Source organism: Nelumbo lutea, chromosome 4, assembly GCF_056320005.1.
Source record: "Nelumbo lutea isolate HS-2025 chromosome 4, American lotus-T2T, whole genome shotgun sequence".
Lineage (NCBI taxonomy): Eukaryota > Viridiplantae > Streptophyta > Magnoliopsida > Proteales > Nelumbonaceae > Nelumbo > Nelumbo lutea.
The window spans coordinates 15,284,412-15,301,017 of NC_142687.1; the positions used below are offsets into that span (position 1 = coordinate 15,284,412).

General features: G+C 37.0%; 2 protein-coding genes across 5 annotated transcripts; one reads left to right on the forward strand and one right to left on the reverse strand.

The window, feature by feature from the left end:
• Positions 1–1,036: 1,036 nt before the first annotated feature.
• On the forward strand, positions 1,037–11,783 carry LOC148854121 (ATPase 11, plasma membrane-type-like). 4 transcript variants are annotated; one of them, XM_088983848.1, is made up of 23 exons: positions 2,646–2,988; positions 3,079–3,153; positions 3,266–3,385; positions 3,484–3,582; positions 3,678–3,815; positions 3,915–4,049; positions 4,145–4,324; positions 4,416–4,622; positions 4,723–4,842; positions 4,938–5,057; positions 5,153–5,275; positions 5,361–5,465; positions 5,573–5,717; positions 7,467–7,631; positions 7,761–7,999; positions 8,140–8,172; positions 8,308–8,389; positions 8,545–8,705; positions 9,014–9,199; positions 9,290–9,472; positions 9,561–9,736; positions 11,139–11,239; positions 11,403–11,783. In XM_088983848.1, exons 2-22 carry the CDS (start codon positions 3,100–3,102, stop codon positions 11,233–11,235), a joined length of 2,868 nt encoding a protein of 955 aa, XP_088839974.1. In that variant the 5' UTR covers positions 2,646–2,988; positions 3,079–3,099; the 3' UTR covers positions 11,236–11,239; positions 11,403–11,783. The 4 variants fall into 4 exon arrangements, with proteins under 4 accessions (XP_088839973.1, XP_088839974.1, XP_088839971.1 ...); XM_088983847.1 differs by lacking the exon at positions 2,646–2,988 and adding an exon at positions 1,037–1,726 and having other exon boundaries at positions 11,139–11,783; XM_088983845.1 differs by having other exon boundaries at positions 11,139–11,783.
• Positions 11,784–15,010: 3,227 nt separating this feature from the next.
• On the reverse strand, positions 15,011–16,314 carry TRX2 (thioredoxin 2). The gene is made up of 3 exons (XM_088983854.1): positions 15,815–16,314; positions 15,600–15,722; positions 15,011–15,457 (listed from the first exon to the last, which is right to left on the reverse strand). Exons 1-3 carry the CDS (start codon positions 15,950–15,952, stop codon positions 15,308–15,310), a joined length of 411 nt encoding a protein of 136 aa, XP_088839980.1. The 5' UTR covers positions 15,953–16,314; the 3' UTR covers positions 15,011–15,307.
• Between the last annotated feature and the right edge of the window lie 292 nt (positions 16,315–16,606).

The following is a 16,606-nucleotide window of genomic DNA, read 5'->3' on the forward strand; positions in this document are numbered from 1 at the left end:
CTTAATATTATGATTTCTTAGAGATTTCATAATTTATCGGAAGGGGAAAGTTAAAAAGAAAGTGAGAATATGCTTTAAGAATTCAACGAAACAATGAGAGATATAGTAAACAATGATTAATTATGTGGCATAAAAATAAAGAAACAAAAGGAAGATGTAGATTATATTTTATAATTTCTTCCAAAAAGGATAAAAAATTTGAAAAGCCCACCTAATAATCTTCCTCTTCTAATAAAATTCTGATTTAACTTGTATGACTTGGACATGAAACCAAGGTTTGAAATATCAATATGACACATTTTATATGGGGTATATCGTATTTGGTATATTAGTAACGGGCATGGGAAATGCTACAACTATAGCCTCAGTATCATGTCATTTGTGCTTATCAGGCTAATTGAATTATATATGTTTATATTTAACAATTCCAACTAAAAATTAAATAGAACAATATTTAAAATTAGTATTTTATAAAATAATGAAATAAATAATCTATCTAATCGATATTCACATCAAAAGATTGTTTGAATCCCAAGAAATGCACATGATATGTATCTTAAGTCTTTTATATATTTTTTTAAATTATTAATTAATAATTTAGTTTGCATTAATTAACAACATATTTATTATTTACAAAAATAGAAAATTATTTACAAAATATTCAAGAACATAACATTAAATTGAATCTATCAAATCTATTAATTTACATTTATATAAAAAATGATTTTTAATTTTATAAAAATTATAGAAATAAAATAATAATAATAGAATAAATGTTTTAGTAACTAAAAGTTATGAATTGCATATGATATGTCTTAGAAATTTTAATAAATTTGATACAATTGATATAATAATATTAATAAATTATTAAATGGGTAATTGTCTAACACCCACTATCACCTTTTATGAATTATCTTAAACTCAACATAACTTTTCAAAACGTCCAAAACGCACTATGTCAGCGAGGTAACGGTAACATGACTAACCGACCTTGTTAATCAATTATTATAACCTTCATTATCTCCTGCTTCTCTCCGGCTTCTCTTTCTTCCGCTTCGATGGCTTCTCCCTTCTCTCTGCCGCCAACGGCGATGATTATAGCATTCCTGGAGCGATTCGTTCATGAAAATGGAATTGAAACAAACCAGGCGACAACGACGATGCAAGCCTATTAAGAGGCCTTGAGTTACAAGGGACAATAGATTTTGTCCGCACCGCTGCTGTTGCCAAGGATTTGGGCGGTATCGTTGAAGCAAAGCCGCTAGCGGTCATCAGGCCAGCCTCTTAAGAAGACGTAGTTAGAGTAATCAGAGCAGCTTCCAGGTCCGCCCATCTCACGGTCGCTGCAAGGGGTAACGGCCACTCCATCAATGGCCAGGCTATGAAGGACAGAGGGCTGGTGATCGACACGGGGCCCATGGAAACTCAGATTGAGGTGGTGAGGTTTGGCGACTCAGCTTATGTCGACGTCGGAGGGGGAGTGCTGTGGGAAGATGTACTCAAACAGTGCGTACGGGGCTTCCTCTTCGGACCAGAAACATTTCAAACGTTGTATTTCTTCCTTTTCGATGGGCTTATCCCGTCAATCGGTCACGCACATCCAAAATACCTCATCGGACCAGGGACATTTACAGAGCAATTCGATCACAACGGAAAAGGGGGATCGGACTAGATAAGAACGAGGGGCTGGCGGTTAACGCACATCTGTTGCCGGCGGCTGCAATGAGTGAGAAAATCGGAGATATGATAATTATTCTCTCTGACTTTTCTGTTTTCTCTACCACTCTCGTACTCTAGAAAGAGAGGAAGAGGAAGTAGGGGGTACTGACATGCTAAATTTTGAGGGTTTTAAAAATTTATGATAAATTCATAAAAAGTGATTGTGAATTTTAGATAATTAATAAATTATATGATATTTATGTATTTTATATATTAATTATAATATATATATATATTTTTATATATCATTAAAATATATATTTTTAATATATCTATACATTATTTGTATATATTTAACCTTAAATTTAACTCGATATATCCAAATATTTTTACATTTTCAAAATATATTCGTACTTTGACTCTTGCCTAGTTGCGTGGAAGCAATGGTAGTATGGGCATTTGCATCTGGCAAAGAGAAAAACACTGTTGATAAGACACAGTGGCCTCACGATGACATACCAATAATCCAAATACCACATAAAATAAAATAATAAAATTTAAAGAAAAGTTGCTTTCTTGTTCTATTATGGTCCCACACGTTTGACGAACCAGATACACCGACTACTACCCGACGAACATAGTTGATCTGTACACAAGCTGTACGGTTACTTCGATTCGATCTCTGCTCTTTTCTACGTGTCTGACAGAAGACAGACGGTTGGAGCCTGCTTCCCGAGTAGCTGAGGGAGATCTTTTGACAGGTGTCAAACACTGGAGACCACAATATATTTATATTTAAAATAAAATAAAGCGGGGAAAGATTCCAATCGCACGATATAGACTGTTTATGATCCGATGATTTAGGGCATCATCGTTGAATCGAACTTGACTTCTTATTCTTTATTAATTTTTTATTCCCCGTCTTCTTGCTGGGCCACACAAATATTTATATATATTTATATATTTGATAAATAAAGAAAAAAATTACGTTGAAGTTGTACCCGCCAAGTGTGGCTTTGTGCTGTTTACCCGGGAGAAGAGACGATCGTGCCCTGACATTGTTACATAACCGAGGAAGAGAGAGAGAGAGAGAGAGAGAGAGAGCGAGCTTCTCACTTCTCACTTTATCAGTTCTCACTCTGAGGCCTGAGCTTGAAGGAAAAAGGGGTGAAAGAGAAAGCTGTCTCCCCTCTTTTTCTACTTTTTAACTGCTTATGCTGTTATGGTTCTTGTTGAGATGTGTTCGTTTTCGTCTGCCAAGAACACTCTTTGAAACTCTTGAACAGGGAAAAAAAATCTTTTTGATTGATAATCTCTGGTCCAGTACTGGTTGGTTGTAGTTTAACCTTGTTCTTTGTGTGTTTCTGCTGTAACTGTTCATGGTTTCTGATCTTGCATTTGGGCTTTCTTTATGGATAGATTGAAGTAGAAGAGATAAACATGGGAGATAAAGCTACAATTCTGGAGGCTGTCTTGAAGGAGGCCGTGGATTTGGTACAAGATCTGCTCCGAGGACCTAGTTGTTGTTTTCGTTGCGGCATGTTTTGGTTGGTTCTTTATGCGTTCGTCATGGACTCTATTTTGAGTTTTTGACTTGTTGTTGCAGGAAAACATACCGATTGAGGAGGTTTTCGAGAATTTGAGATGTAACAAGGAGGGCCTCACAACTGAGGCTGCTCAGGAGAGATTGGTTATTTTCGGACACAACAAGCTTGAAGAGAAACAGGTTCTCTGCTACGTCTATGCTCTCCTTCTTCATTGAGTATTCTGCTTGTGTTTAATCGGGGTTCATCTTCTTTCTTTCTATTTATTGGAGTGTTTTAGGAGAGTAAGATATTGAAGTTCTTAGGGTTTATGTGGAACCCCTTGTCATGGGTCATGGAAGCTGCTGCAATTATGGCCATCGCACTCGCCAACGGAGGAGTGAGCATTGCCTTCTTCCTTTTTCTTTCTTTCTTTTCTAATTTCTCTAATATATAATGGGTTTTACTCATGCATTCATGTGTTCTGTTTTGCAGGGAAAGCCTCCAGACTGGCAGGACTTCGTTGGTATCATTACTCTGCTTCTCATTAACTCGACCATCAGTTTCATTGAAGAGAACAACGCGGGTAATGCTGCTGCTGCTCTCATGGCTCGTCTCGCTCCCAAAGGCAAGGTAGTAGGCGGAGGCAGTATTTGGTTGCTTGAGGATGACTTTATTCTTGATACATGCGTAGATTCTCAATTTTCATTACTTCCGATGAAAATAATTTAGGTACTTCGGGATGGAAAGTGGAGCGAAGAAGAAGCTTCTATTCTTGTCCCGGGTGACATAATCAGTATTAAGCTCGGGGACATTATTCCAGCAGACGCTCGTCTCCTTGAAGGGGATCCATTAAAAATCGACCAGGTGCTTCTTTTACTATACCCGGTTTTTCTTCCGTCATGGTGTTGGATTAATCTACTTAAAAAATTTACGTGAGTAATCCTGTTTGGGTTTTGCAGTCTGCTCTTACAGGGGAGTCTCTGCCCGTGACTAAAGGCCCAGGGGATGGTGTCTACTCTGGTTCTACATGCAAACAAGGGGAGATTGAAGCGGTGGTCATTGCCACTGGTGTGCATACCTTCTTTGGGAAGGCCGCTCACCTCGTAGACACCACAAATCAAGTGGGCCACTTCCAAAAGGTAAGGGCGCTGGTAATGCAACTCTCTTCATCTGTTCATGTCTTCTCATGCTGATCTTCACCTAATTTTGTTCTCGTATGGTACTTTGTAGGTCTTGACTGCAATCGGGAACTTCTGTATATGCTCTATTGCTATTGGAATGATAATAGAGATTATTGTCATGTATCCAATTCAACACAGGAAATATCGTCCCGGAATTGACAATCTACTGGTGCTTCTTATTGGAGGAATTCCCATAGCCATGCCCACAGTTCTGTCAGTGACAATGGCCATTGGTTCACATCGCCTATCCCAACAGGTTGATCATCAAGGACTTACTGGTGACTTGACAATTCTAATTGATTAATTCTGTTTAACAACGCTGAATATGAGAGGGGTTATGTTATCAACGAATGCAGGGAGCTATCACAAAGAGAATGACGGCAATCGAGGAAATGGCGGGCATGGATGTGCTTTGCAGTGACAAGACTGGAACTCTTACTTTGAACAAGCTCACAGTTGACAAGAATCTAATTGAGGTACTAAGGGGGTTGGGTGGAGTTGTGAATTTGTTCTAATAGGGGGCACAATTTATATTCATTTTCTAATCCTTCCCATGGATATATTTATCCAGGTTTTTTCAAAAGGAGTCCACGCTGATACAGTTGTGCTGATGGCAGCTCGAGCCTCCAGAGTGGAAAACCAGGATGCAATAGACGCTGCTATAGTTGGTATGCTGGCCGACCCCAAGGAAGTAAGTTGACTTATCATAGAAATTTCCTTTTAGATTTTAAACCTTGTTACTTTTATTTGGTAATTTTTTTAATTCATTCTGTTCACCAACAAAAGGCACGGGCTGGCATTCAAGAGGTTCACTTCCTTCCATTTAATCCAACTGATAAACGGACAGCTCTGACTTACATTGACACTGAAGGCAAAATGCATCGAGTCAGCAAAGGTGCACCAGAGCAAGTATGTCCATAACTGTTTTTTATGTATTTTGATGGCTCCTGTTTATTGCTTGTTTTATCCTCATTACTAGCATTATGGTTGACAGATTCTAAATCTTGTACACAACAAATCAGACATAGAACGTAGAGTTCATGCTGTGATTGATAAGTTTGCAGAGAGAGGATTACGGTCACTTGCAGTAGCATACCAGGCAATGAACTAATTCTTTTCCTGTTGCTGATATTGATTTATTTTTTTTTTTTCAATTCTAACTAATCTTCCTATTTTTTATTTTGTATTTGGTTTGCTGATGTACAGGAAGTTCCAGAGGGCAGGAAAGAGAGCCCAGGAGGTCCATGGCAATTCATTGGTCTCATGCCACTTTTTGACCCTCCTCGACATGACAGTGCGGAAACAATAAGGAGGGCTCTGAATCTTGGGGTAAATGTTAAAATGATCACAGGTAGGTTTCTGTCTTATGGCACATGCCTTAACTATCTTGTGTTTGAAAGGCTCTGTTTGACTTTTAATGCTTAAACTAAATTGGTTACTTGAACACCCGTAGTAAGAAATATGGAACATTGGGTAGAACTTGTCAAATAGATAACAAGATGGTATACTATTTGACTGAATTCTTTGACAAAATTAGGATGTGCACTTGTAGATTTAGAAACATAGAGTGATTTTTAAAGTATATAAATAGCTAGGAATATAAAAGAAGAGAAATATAAGAGAACATGCTTGGTGCATGATGTTACTTGTATGCTACTCTAAGAACCGAAATTTATCTGTGGAACCCAGTTATAAACCCATCTTCTGTTTGTCCCATCTTTACTTTAAAACCAGGGGTGATCATGGGCCAGGCCCCGACCTGCCTTTGGGCCTATGGCATTTAATAGTAAAAATTTAACTATTTAGAAAACTTCAAATTATGTGATGTATAATTGGTTAAACTTACTTCACAAGCCCAAGCTAAGACGGCTTTGGCTTGGCTTTGGGCCTATGACACAAAAAGTAAGGTATGGGTCTCACTTTGATTCTTAAACTTGGCTTCACTTGGTTTAACTATCCTTTTATAGATAAAGGCAAAGCCTTCATTCTCAGCCCTAAGGAATGTGGGATTTGAGTGTAACACTAACTATTGATTGTTGTCTGAGTTGATACAAGTGTGGCTCATAAATATGTATAATATAAATGAATTTATATATATATATATATTATAATATAAAGTGTATATAATTTATTATATATGTAATACATAATATAATATATTATAATATAAAAATATAATCTTTATTATATATATTATTAAATGTATAATATATATTGTGGGCCAAGCCTGGGCTGGGCCAATATTGATCACCCCATTTATAACTGGGAAAATGATACAGCATGCCGTCACATTTTAATAACACAAGACAAGTTAAAACTAAATTAAGTTTGATTATGACATAACAAGACACCTTAGTATTCTGTGTCCAACACAGCTTGACACCACTGTAATAGGTCTCCCATGCCAGTGTGTCTGATCTGATGGATGACATGTTGACACAATAGGTGTCAAGCAGTGCACTGTGGTGTCAGGAAGTGTTGAATGATGTTATGTTAGGGTGCCCTACGCTCCTGAATACTTAGTTATGAAGTTTCTAGGTAACACTTGCATTAAGAATTACTGATTCTGCAGTTTTAATCCCAAGATAGTAGCATTTGTCTGGTTCAAGATGAGAAATAAATAAGGGCTGGTTCTCATTCAAATAGGTTCCTAGGAGTGCTAATTTGTTGGCAGACTCACTAGCAAGAGCTGGAGTGGGGAGGGAATACATAGACGGGGGTTGCCCAGTGAGGAGTTAGGTGTTTCTTTTCAATGAAATTATTTCATTTATTTATCAAAAAATAAAATAAAATAAGGGTTGGTTAATTTGGTTGATTGGTTCTTTTATTTTTTCCCCTGCTTTGGGCCAAGATAGCAACTTGAACCGTTTTGTGCGACTTGATTGATGCATGTTCCTAACACACATACTGTAGATAATTTTGAATGTCTTATATTTTTCCATTTTTTCTTTCTGAAACTGTTCTCTCCTCATCACTTTTGGTGTTTTGGTTTCTAGTTTTTAATGGAAAAGTCTGTCCACTACATTTAGTCCAGGAGTTGTTGTTTAGCAGCTAGTATATGTATGTGTGTGTTTTTTCTTATTACTTTCATTTTAATCAGGTGATCAACTGGCAATAGCAAAGGAAACAGGACGGCGTCTAGGAATGGGCACCAACATGTACCCATCATCTGCTTTGCTGGGTCAGAACAAGGATGAGTCAATTGCCGCTTTGCCAATTGATGAACTGATAGAGAAAGCTGATGGTTTTGCTGGTGTTTTCCCTGGTAGAGTTCAACGACTGTTGTGTATGGAGGCGGGATACTTTTATTAGTTGTTGTGTTTGAGTACTAAAATGCTCCCTTGTGCTTGCTTATTTTGACTGAACTTATTATTTTGTTTGTTTTGTGTGTCAGAGCACAAATACGAAATTGTTAAACGCTTGCAAGCAAGGAAACATATTTGTGGAATGACTGGGGATGGAGTTAATGATGCACCTGCTCTTAAGAAGGCTGACATAGGGATAGCTGTTGCAGATGCAACTGATGCAGCTCGTAGTGCTTCTGATATTGTCCTGACAGAACCTGGCCTTAGTGTTATTATAAGTGCAGTGTTGACTAGTCGAGCAATCTTTCAGAGGATGAAAAATTACACAGTAATACAATTTAATTTGTTAAAAGTCCTGCAGTTTATTTTTTTTTTTATTTTTTTTACCTTGATAAAAGATTGGCTCTTGTTTGACATCTGAGCTCTTTTTGATAGTGCCTTTCCTCGTTTTTTTCTTCTTCCTTGCAGATTTATGCGGTTTCTATAACAATCCGTATTGTGGTAAGTCATCTGAAAGTATATTTTTAACTACCATGTAAATAACCTTTATAATTATTACTTTTATGGAATCTATGGTATGTATTAAATTTCTACTTCTTTCCTACTATTTGTTTTCTAAATTTTCCACTTTGACAGCTTGGTTTTATGCTGCTGGCCCTCATATGGGAGTTTGACTTCCCACCCTTCATGGTGCTCATTATTGCCATCCTCAATGATGGTTCGTATCTCCCTCCCATTCCTGAAAGAAAAATATAACCAGTGTGAGGCAGAAGAAAAGTTTTTTTTTTTTTGCATTTTCTAGTGGATGATGCATGGATATTCATGGTCTATGTAGTTTGGTGACAGTTGGTTCTTGGTGCTAATGAACATCAGGTACCATAATGACCATATCAAAGGATAGGGTAAAACCTTCTCCTTTGCCAGACAGCTGGAAGTTGGCTGAGATTTTTGCAACTGGGATAATTCTTGGTAGTTACTTGGCAATGATGACAGTTATTTTCTTTTGGGCTGCTTACAAAACAGACTTCTTCCCGGTATGTGGCTTTGATCTTTGAAAATGATAAGAAATTGCCAGGTTCTTATTGTTTAGTGGCATTAACAAAACACTTGATAGTCTCTATTCTCTTTCTTTTCAACATATTGTAGAAATTCAACAAAGCTCTCACCAAAATAGAAACTTAATGAAAAGGCATAGGTTGAATATTTGTGGTATTGTCATTTCCTAGATTTAGTAGTTAGGAATAATTTGATCTTGTAAAATGTTGTTAATTTTTGTTGTGTACATACACAGACCCCAGACATTACTGATTAGATATCGGCTCTTTGAATAATGATTTTCCAGAGAGTGTTTGGGGTTTCAACCCTCCAGAAAGAAGCTCATGATGATTTTAGAAAGCTTGCATCAGCCATATATCTACAAGTGAGCACCATTAGTCAGGCCCTCATATTTGTGACACGAGCTCGGAGTTGGTCTTATTTGGAGCGTCCTGGCTTGTTGCTCATTGTGGCTTTTGTGGTTGCTCAGCTGGTTAGTGAACTTTCTATTCCTTTCTGTGCAATCTCTTGATAATTTCTTTCTTTTATGGGAACGTCTTTACCTTCCATTTGTTTTCAACAGATAGCGACACTGATTGCAGTCTACGCAAACTGGGGATTTGCTGTAATTGAAGGGATTGGATGGGGTTGGGCTGGTGTTGTTTGGCTTTATAATGTCATCTTCTACATCCCCCTTGATTTTATAAAGTTCATTATTCGATATGCTCTGAGTGGGCGGGCTTGGGATCTTGTTATTGAGCAAAGGGTATGGATTGCAGTGGTTTAACATTCACAATTGTAATTTTACCCTCTCTTTCTCCTTACTGTCTGTGGCTATTTTCTTTGTATTCCAGATTGCCTTCACCAGAAAGAAGGATTTTGGGAAGGAAGCGCGTGAGCTCAAGTGGGCACATGCTCAAAGGACTCTTCACGGTCTGCAGCCACCTGACACAATGTTTAATGAACGAACCAGCTTTACAGATCTCAACCAGATGGCTGAAGAGGCCAAAAGGAGAGCTGAGATTGCAAGGTAGGCATAATCTAACAATCAATTGTTTCTTATTGGTTTCTTACTGATTATGGTTTTGAGGTTAAGATTCCCCTTCCTGATGAAAAAGGAGGGAGAATAAAAAAATGGGAATTATATAAGTTAAATCCCTGTGGCTGTGGATTCATATTTCGTCCAAGTATTTGGTATGGTTGTAGTTTTTGTAACAGCCAATTAAACCTATCACATTGGCTGGTTATTCTGAGGTCTCCAAAAAGCTCATGGGACCTAAGCCTATATCGTGTAAACTATGGTAAACTCAACAAGAGGCCATCATGCAACATAGTTATGCAAGTCGTTGAAGCAATGTGCAGGATCTGGAATTCAATAGGATCACATCTAGAAATTAGGATGCAGGATTATGACCATTACCATCACTAGATTCTCATAATGGATTAGCAAACAAGGAAAAAAAATGCTTTCTTGTTTATGTTATTATTTTCATTATTAGGGTCATATACTAAAACACTCCTATAGTTTAATGGATTTACTAAAACCCACCATGGTTTACTAGAATACCCCCTATAGTTTGCAACCAATTTACTTAATTGACCTTCTGTTAAGAATCCTTTGTATTTCTGTTTAAAAATGGTAAAGCGGCCATATAAACAGAGTGAAAAATGTTCAAGGGCATGAGCCCATGCTTTTTTATTCCAAAAGTACCCTTAAAACTACATATCAAGCTTCTAGAAAGAAACAATGTTTGATTTTCAGATCTATCAAAGAATGTTTGGCTTCAGCAAAATGAAGAGAGAACAATGGCATTCAGGGTTTTTTTGTCAGCAATGTGTCTTCCTTCAAACAAATTACGGAATAGAGTTGTTGCCCGCATTTTACTAGGAACAAGAATGACCTTTTCATTTTTGTTTTCCGTAGATTAAATTTGTTTGGAGGGATGTTAAGTTCAAAACTGTCATTTTCCACTTCTGGAAGGTCAATTAAGTAAACTGGTTCAAATTATGGGGGGTGTTTTACTGAAACTCAAAAAACTATAGGGTAGGTTTTAGTGAATCCACGAAACTATAAGGAGTGTTTTAGAAAATTACCCTTATTATTATTTTGGCTGGTGATGTTTGAAATCTGCTCTGATGGACTGTTGAAAAAAGAAAGAATTAAAAAGGGCAAGCTACAGCTGTATTGATCAAAAAAAAAAAAAAAAGAAGCTACAGCTGTCGATCAATATATGGAAGAAGACATTTGTGAGGGATACCCTGAATGGAGTATTCCCTCAAAAATGCTTTCTCCCCATTGTTATAGCTTGTTTGTAGGTATTTATAGTCTCATCAAGAAGTCTTTTTTTAGCCTTTGGTTTTCGGGGTCAGGGGGAAGATGTGCTTTGGGTGAATGGTATGGTTTATGGTGCATTTTCCTGTCTCAATTTCAGGCTAAGAGAGCTCCACACGTTGAAGGGTCACGTGGAATCAGTGGTGAGATTGAAGGGTCTCGACATTGACACAATCCAGCAAGCATACACTGTCTGACAAGGTCATCTGGCTCCCATATTTTATATATAGTTCTAGTGTTTACATTAAGATATGTAATCTATAATCCACCATTTCCATTTTTAACTGCCTGCATCCTTATAATATAATCACCTTTGGAGAACTCATTCTATTGTTAAGCCTGGGTTCTGTGCCTTAATGTTCAGAACAGTGAGCGCTCCAGTTCGGCCTCTTTTTCTTTTTTCACATTTTCTCAGCATGCCCCATACTAAAAAGGAGAAGCGGTGGAGGGGTATAAATGTGCCTTGGCATTTTGTGTCTATACAAGCAAGTTATTTTCTTGGCATTTATTGGCTCAGTTCTGTTTAGCTGCCTCTTAAAACAGTGAGTTAGCTCTGAAGGTATACTTTGAAGAGATATGATTGCATACTGATTTATGATTCGCTTATGGGATTGATCATTGACATCCGAGACATGGGGGCAAATTTTTGTTAAATTAGTCAGCACTTTACACCATATGTTATAAGTTCTTTGTTTGTACATTATCTATAATTAAATAGACCTCAGTGCTATAATGCCGTTTTTTTTTTATTACCAATACCAAATCATGGTTTAAAGTATTGATACGATATGCCCCGTATTATATCTTTTGAAAAAGATACGGTTCGAAACGCCGAAACGCCTGTTTTCAGGTGTTTCAGACCTTCAATTTTTTTTTAATAATAAAAAGCATGTTTTAATTGAAAAAATAAATAAATAAAAGGTGTTTCAACCATTTCTAAGTACCGATACGATATGGCCGATATGCATACTTCGAAGCTTGTACCAAACACATGGAAATAAAAACCAGACGCAACAGAATTCTGCAGAAAGATCAAACGTTTTGGTACTCGGCATGCCCTCACTGCTTTGCCCGGAAGAAAATTGTCACAGAGCTTTTATATTTTCATGGCATTGCTGTTGTGGTGAATTTAGGCCTTGTTTTCCCACTTTAGAGTTCGTGGGTCAGATTTGCTGGTCTAAATCTCTCTTGATCGTATCCAATTTCAAGTCTTACCGATGTATTAATGACTAAAGCTTTTGGGCATTGTTGTCTCCTCGCAAGTAATTGAAGAAATTCTTTCATCTGGTAGCCAAGGTGGTGGGCTAAAGGATCCTAGTCAAGAGTATCACGACATACAGTGTGTGGTAGCAATAACAAATCTTAGGGGGAAAACCAATGAAAGAATTATGAAGAAAAAAGGTAAAAGATTTTCCACCCCCATCTCCTTTTCAAGATTAGGATCAATATATCGTGCCAGAGCGTTTCTGGCTCCTGTTTTCTTCATCTTAAATTCCCTTCTTCCTCAGAATTCAGTGATTGCGATTAAACTTTCCTGAAATGCCTCGTATCCATTAAAATAGGCAAACTTAGTTGATCGAAATCCTCCTCAATGAATTGGCAAGTCTTTCTCTTTTTTGGTAGATGGAATTCGCAAGTAGTTCGCTTTCTATATCAAGCCAATGCCATAAACCATTGACATGAACTTTTTCACGGGGAAGAAAATAAAATGAGGAAAATAAGAATAAAGCGAAGGTAGTACAAATTTCTACTGTCACTGCCGTCAGTTGCTTGTGACACCTATGAAGCAATTGTAGCGATTATTTAAGAGACGGGTGAAAAACGGCGGTATCCACATTCTCCACATTGGCTTAATGACTTGATATCACAAACCAATATTTTAAAAATCGACCTGAAGGTTGACTTGCTTTTGCCTCAAGTCGTATGTGTAAACATGTATTTTATCATTAAAAACTTATAATTATTTTTGATATATGATATATGTATATATAAATATTATTTTATGTTAATTTATATTTTTTATTTGTAAAAAATGTTAAAAATTGCAATTTAAAGCTCAAAAAAGTTTTTTTTGACAAAAATAGTGAGGCAAGGGCCAAGGCGCCTTTGGCTCCAAGTCATGCATGTGTTAAACATGTATTTTATCATTAAAAATGTAAAATTATTTTTGATATGTAATATATGTATATATAAATATTATTTTATGTTAAAAATTGCAATTTAAAGCCCAAATAGTTTTTTTTTTTGACAAAAATATCAAGGCAAGGGCTAAGGCATCTTTGGCTCTTTGAGACACAGAGATCTTGAAAAGTTATCCAAAAAAAAAAAAAAAACCCTAATCTAAAACTTTGCACATACATTGAGTGTGCAACCCACACGACCTGATGACTGGGTCAAATGGGTCAATGGTTGACCACTCAGGTCAACTAATTTTTAATCAAGTCAACATTTTTTTGACCAAACAATGAGTTTCAACAAAATTGGACTTAGAATCAAGGTTAGGTGACGATTCGAATGGTTCAACTGACCAGGTCAATGATGAATTGAAAACATTGCCACAAACTAGCTTAGAGCTTGATAAGACAATTTGGACCTTAACCCATGTTAATGGCTTTTGAAATCCAATGGTACATATGTTTCAGTAAGATGGGACTTGGGAGGAGGCCGCTTGCTTCACATTTTTGTGGAAAAAGATAATGCATGCGGTAAACCTAGTAGAATAGGTTTTAAATGAAATGCATCTTTTGCCCTTGAAAAGATCAAGACTGTGTTGATCAAAAAAAGATCAAGATTGTAGTTGGATGCTCAAAATTTAAAATTAAGTATCTAGGACAATAGAGGGGAGGGAATATTATCATTGTCATCATCCATGCCTTATCCCAATTATATGAAAATGCAAAGGACCAATTATATGAAAACGCAAAGGAATATATTTTCTCAAAATCATAGAAACCTTATAGTGATTGGTTAAATTACATATTACTACCTTGTACTTTGCTGGTGATTTCACTTTAATATCTGAACTTTAAAAAATGCCATTACAGTATTTGCACTTTTGGATAGTGTTACTTTAGTCCAGCACTGCTAATAGACATTACAGGATATAGTAAAATTACCAAACCTTTTTTTTCCTTTTTATTTCTCATTCATTCATTCGTTCTTCTTTTTTTCCTTTCTTCTTCTACGACCATTAAAGCAATAAAAATTTCAATGACGAAAGACAAAGATCACCTCTCCCCTAGTTCATAATTTCTAAAGGATAAAATAAAAGAGTTAGGGAAGAAAAATATTGCCGCTCTCATTTATCAAAAATAAAAAAATAAAAAAAATAAAAATATTGCCGCTACTCTAGTTCAATCTCAAAGAAAAAGACAATAAACATATATTATTTCAAAGAGTAATTTGGAATTTTAAAATATTCCAAACTGGACATAATAGAGAAAATGCTGACAGCTAGACTAAGCTACAAGTTTCGAAAATTTAGATATTGTAGTGGCAAAAGTTCAGGTAAGTGGGACCTGAGTCCAGATCTGCTCCTCACACCAACCTCATAACATAGAATAACATAGAACGGTAGGATGGGATGTGGCTGTGAGGGGCGCTCTGAGCAGATCCCCATTCCAAGCCATTTCCAAAGTTTGGAGGCCGTACTTTTCAGGTTTTATTTTCTTTTAAATTGTTGCAAATTGCAATGGTTTTGAACAAAACCAAGAGGTTTGAAGGGGGGGTTTTCTGATTTCTGTAACCAGGCAGAGAAATCAAAGAATCAGAATGGAACATGTGCTCTGGATTTAGTTCTTCAGTTCTCTAGCATAACGTTTGGTTGATCATTTTTTTTTAGTTGGGATAAGAAATGGGCAACGTCAGAAAGTTTGGATTTTATAAGCATTAAGAAGTGAAGAAGGATGATTGTATTGCATTTGGCATTTGCATTAAGAATTGAAACCAATAACACAAACAAGGAACCCAAAATTCATTAACAATAAAACTGATATTTAATTAAGAAAAATGGGGGAAAGAAGGAACTATCAATCAAACCCCTCATTGAAATTCAAATTTATTGAGAAGCAAGCAGCCAAGCACCAAACAGTTATGACTCATTACCCTACCCTACCCTACTCTCCCCAAGGACTGACTGTATTAATTTAACATCTCTATCTTTTTATTTTATTTTTATCATCGTAGAAGTAGATATAGACTACTAATACATTTTGCTGAGTTGAGTGACTCACACAGAGAAATAAAAAGAGGGGAAATGGGGGGGAATGATCAAGCTTGAGCATGAGCTTGGCCCCTGTGTTTGAGGATCCTCTTCTCCAGTTCATCTTTCTTGGCACCCACAACTTTATCCACCTCTTTCCCTTGTTTTATCAGTACGAATGTTGGCATTGCCTCCACTTTAAATTCCTGTGCTACCTCCTAAATTAATTCAAATTGAAACAAGATATAGATCAGTGCCCTAATTCAATTCATTTACCTCACCTCTATATTTAATAATTAATTATAATAAAATATCAAAGGGAAGGAAAAGAATGAAAAAAAGTAAAATTAAATCATGTACCACTAGTTCATCCACATCGATCTTGACAAATTCGACGTCTGTGTATTTGACAGCCAACTCGTCCAGTGCTGGCTGTATGAATCGACAAGGCCCGCACCACGACGCCGTGAAATCGATCACCATCTTCAGAGAAGGATGTATACAACATTAAGTTGCCAAGAGAGAGAGAGAGAGAGAGAGAGAGAGAGGACAATTGTTTAGGGTTTTGTAATTACCAATTGAGTAGAATCTTTGCAGGTGTTGAAGTGGGCTCTCCATTCGGAGGCGGAGTGGAAAGCGAGGACGCGAGATGGCCCCGACGGAGCACCGGCGAGAGAAGAGGAGTTTTGCTGGGTGGAGAAAAACGATCCCATCTTTGTCTGATGATGATCTTTCTGTTCTTCCTTGACAAAATGATGTTGACCACAGCACTTTGCTTTGTATTCGCCCTAGTTTCTGATTTCTACCGAAATCGTTCAAACTTCAAAGTCGTCGCGTCGTTCTCGTCGGCGGTCAGAAATCAGAATTGATGCCCAAAAGTAAATAAATAACGAGTACGGAGTACGGAGTACGGACAAGCCTCAAGTCTCAACAACACTCAACTAAACTAACAACAGCCAATCCCACCCTGTGGGCTATGTGGGCTTAATATTCACAATTGCTATCAAGGCCTAGAGGAAATGGGCCTTTTATAGGCTTGATTGTGAACGTCAATGGAGATTCCAACACTATAGCCGATTGTGAACGTCACTGAAGGGTCCCAGTTTTCTTAGAATACTGAAAATCCAATGGCGGAGGGAATAAGATTCCAACACTATGGCCGATTGACAAACATGTGATTGTGATTTATGATTCTCTCTCTCTCTCATTCCAACGGTTGATTGAAGAGGCTTTTTCTAGAAGATTTGGAGCATAAATGCTCTCTCTAACCTCTATTATTACTGGTTAGTGCATGCCAATGGATGCTTGACTCTTCTACTACTAGGGAATAATGATCACTGCTCGGTGCTCACATTTGTATGGTTTGC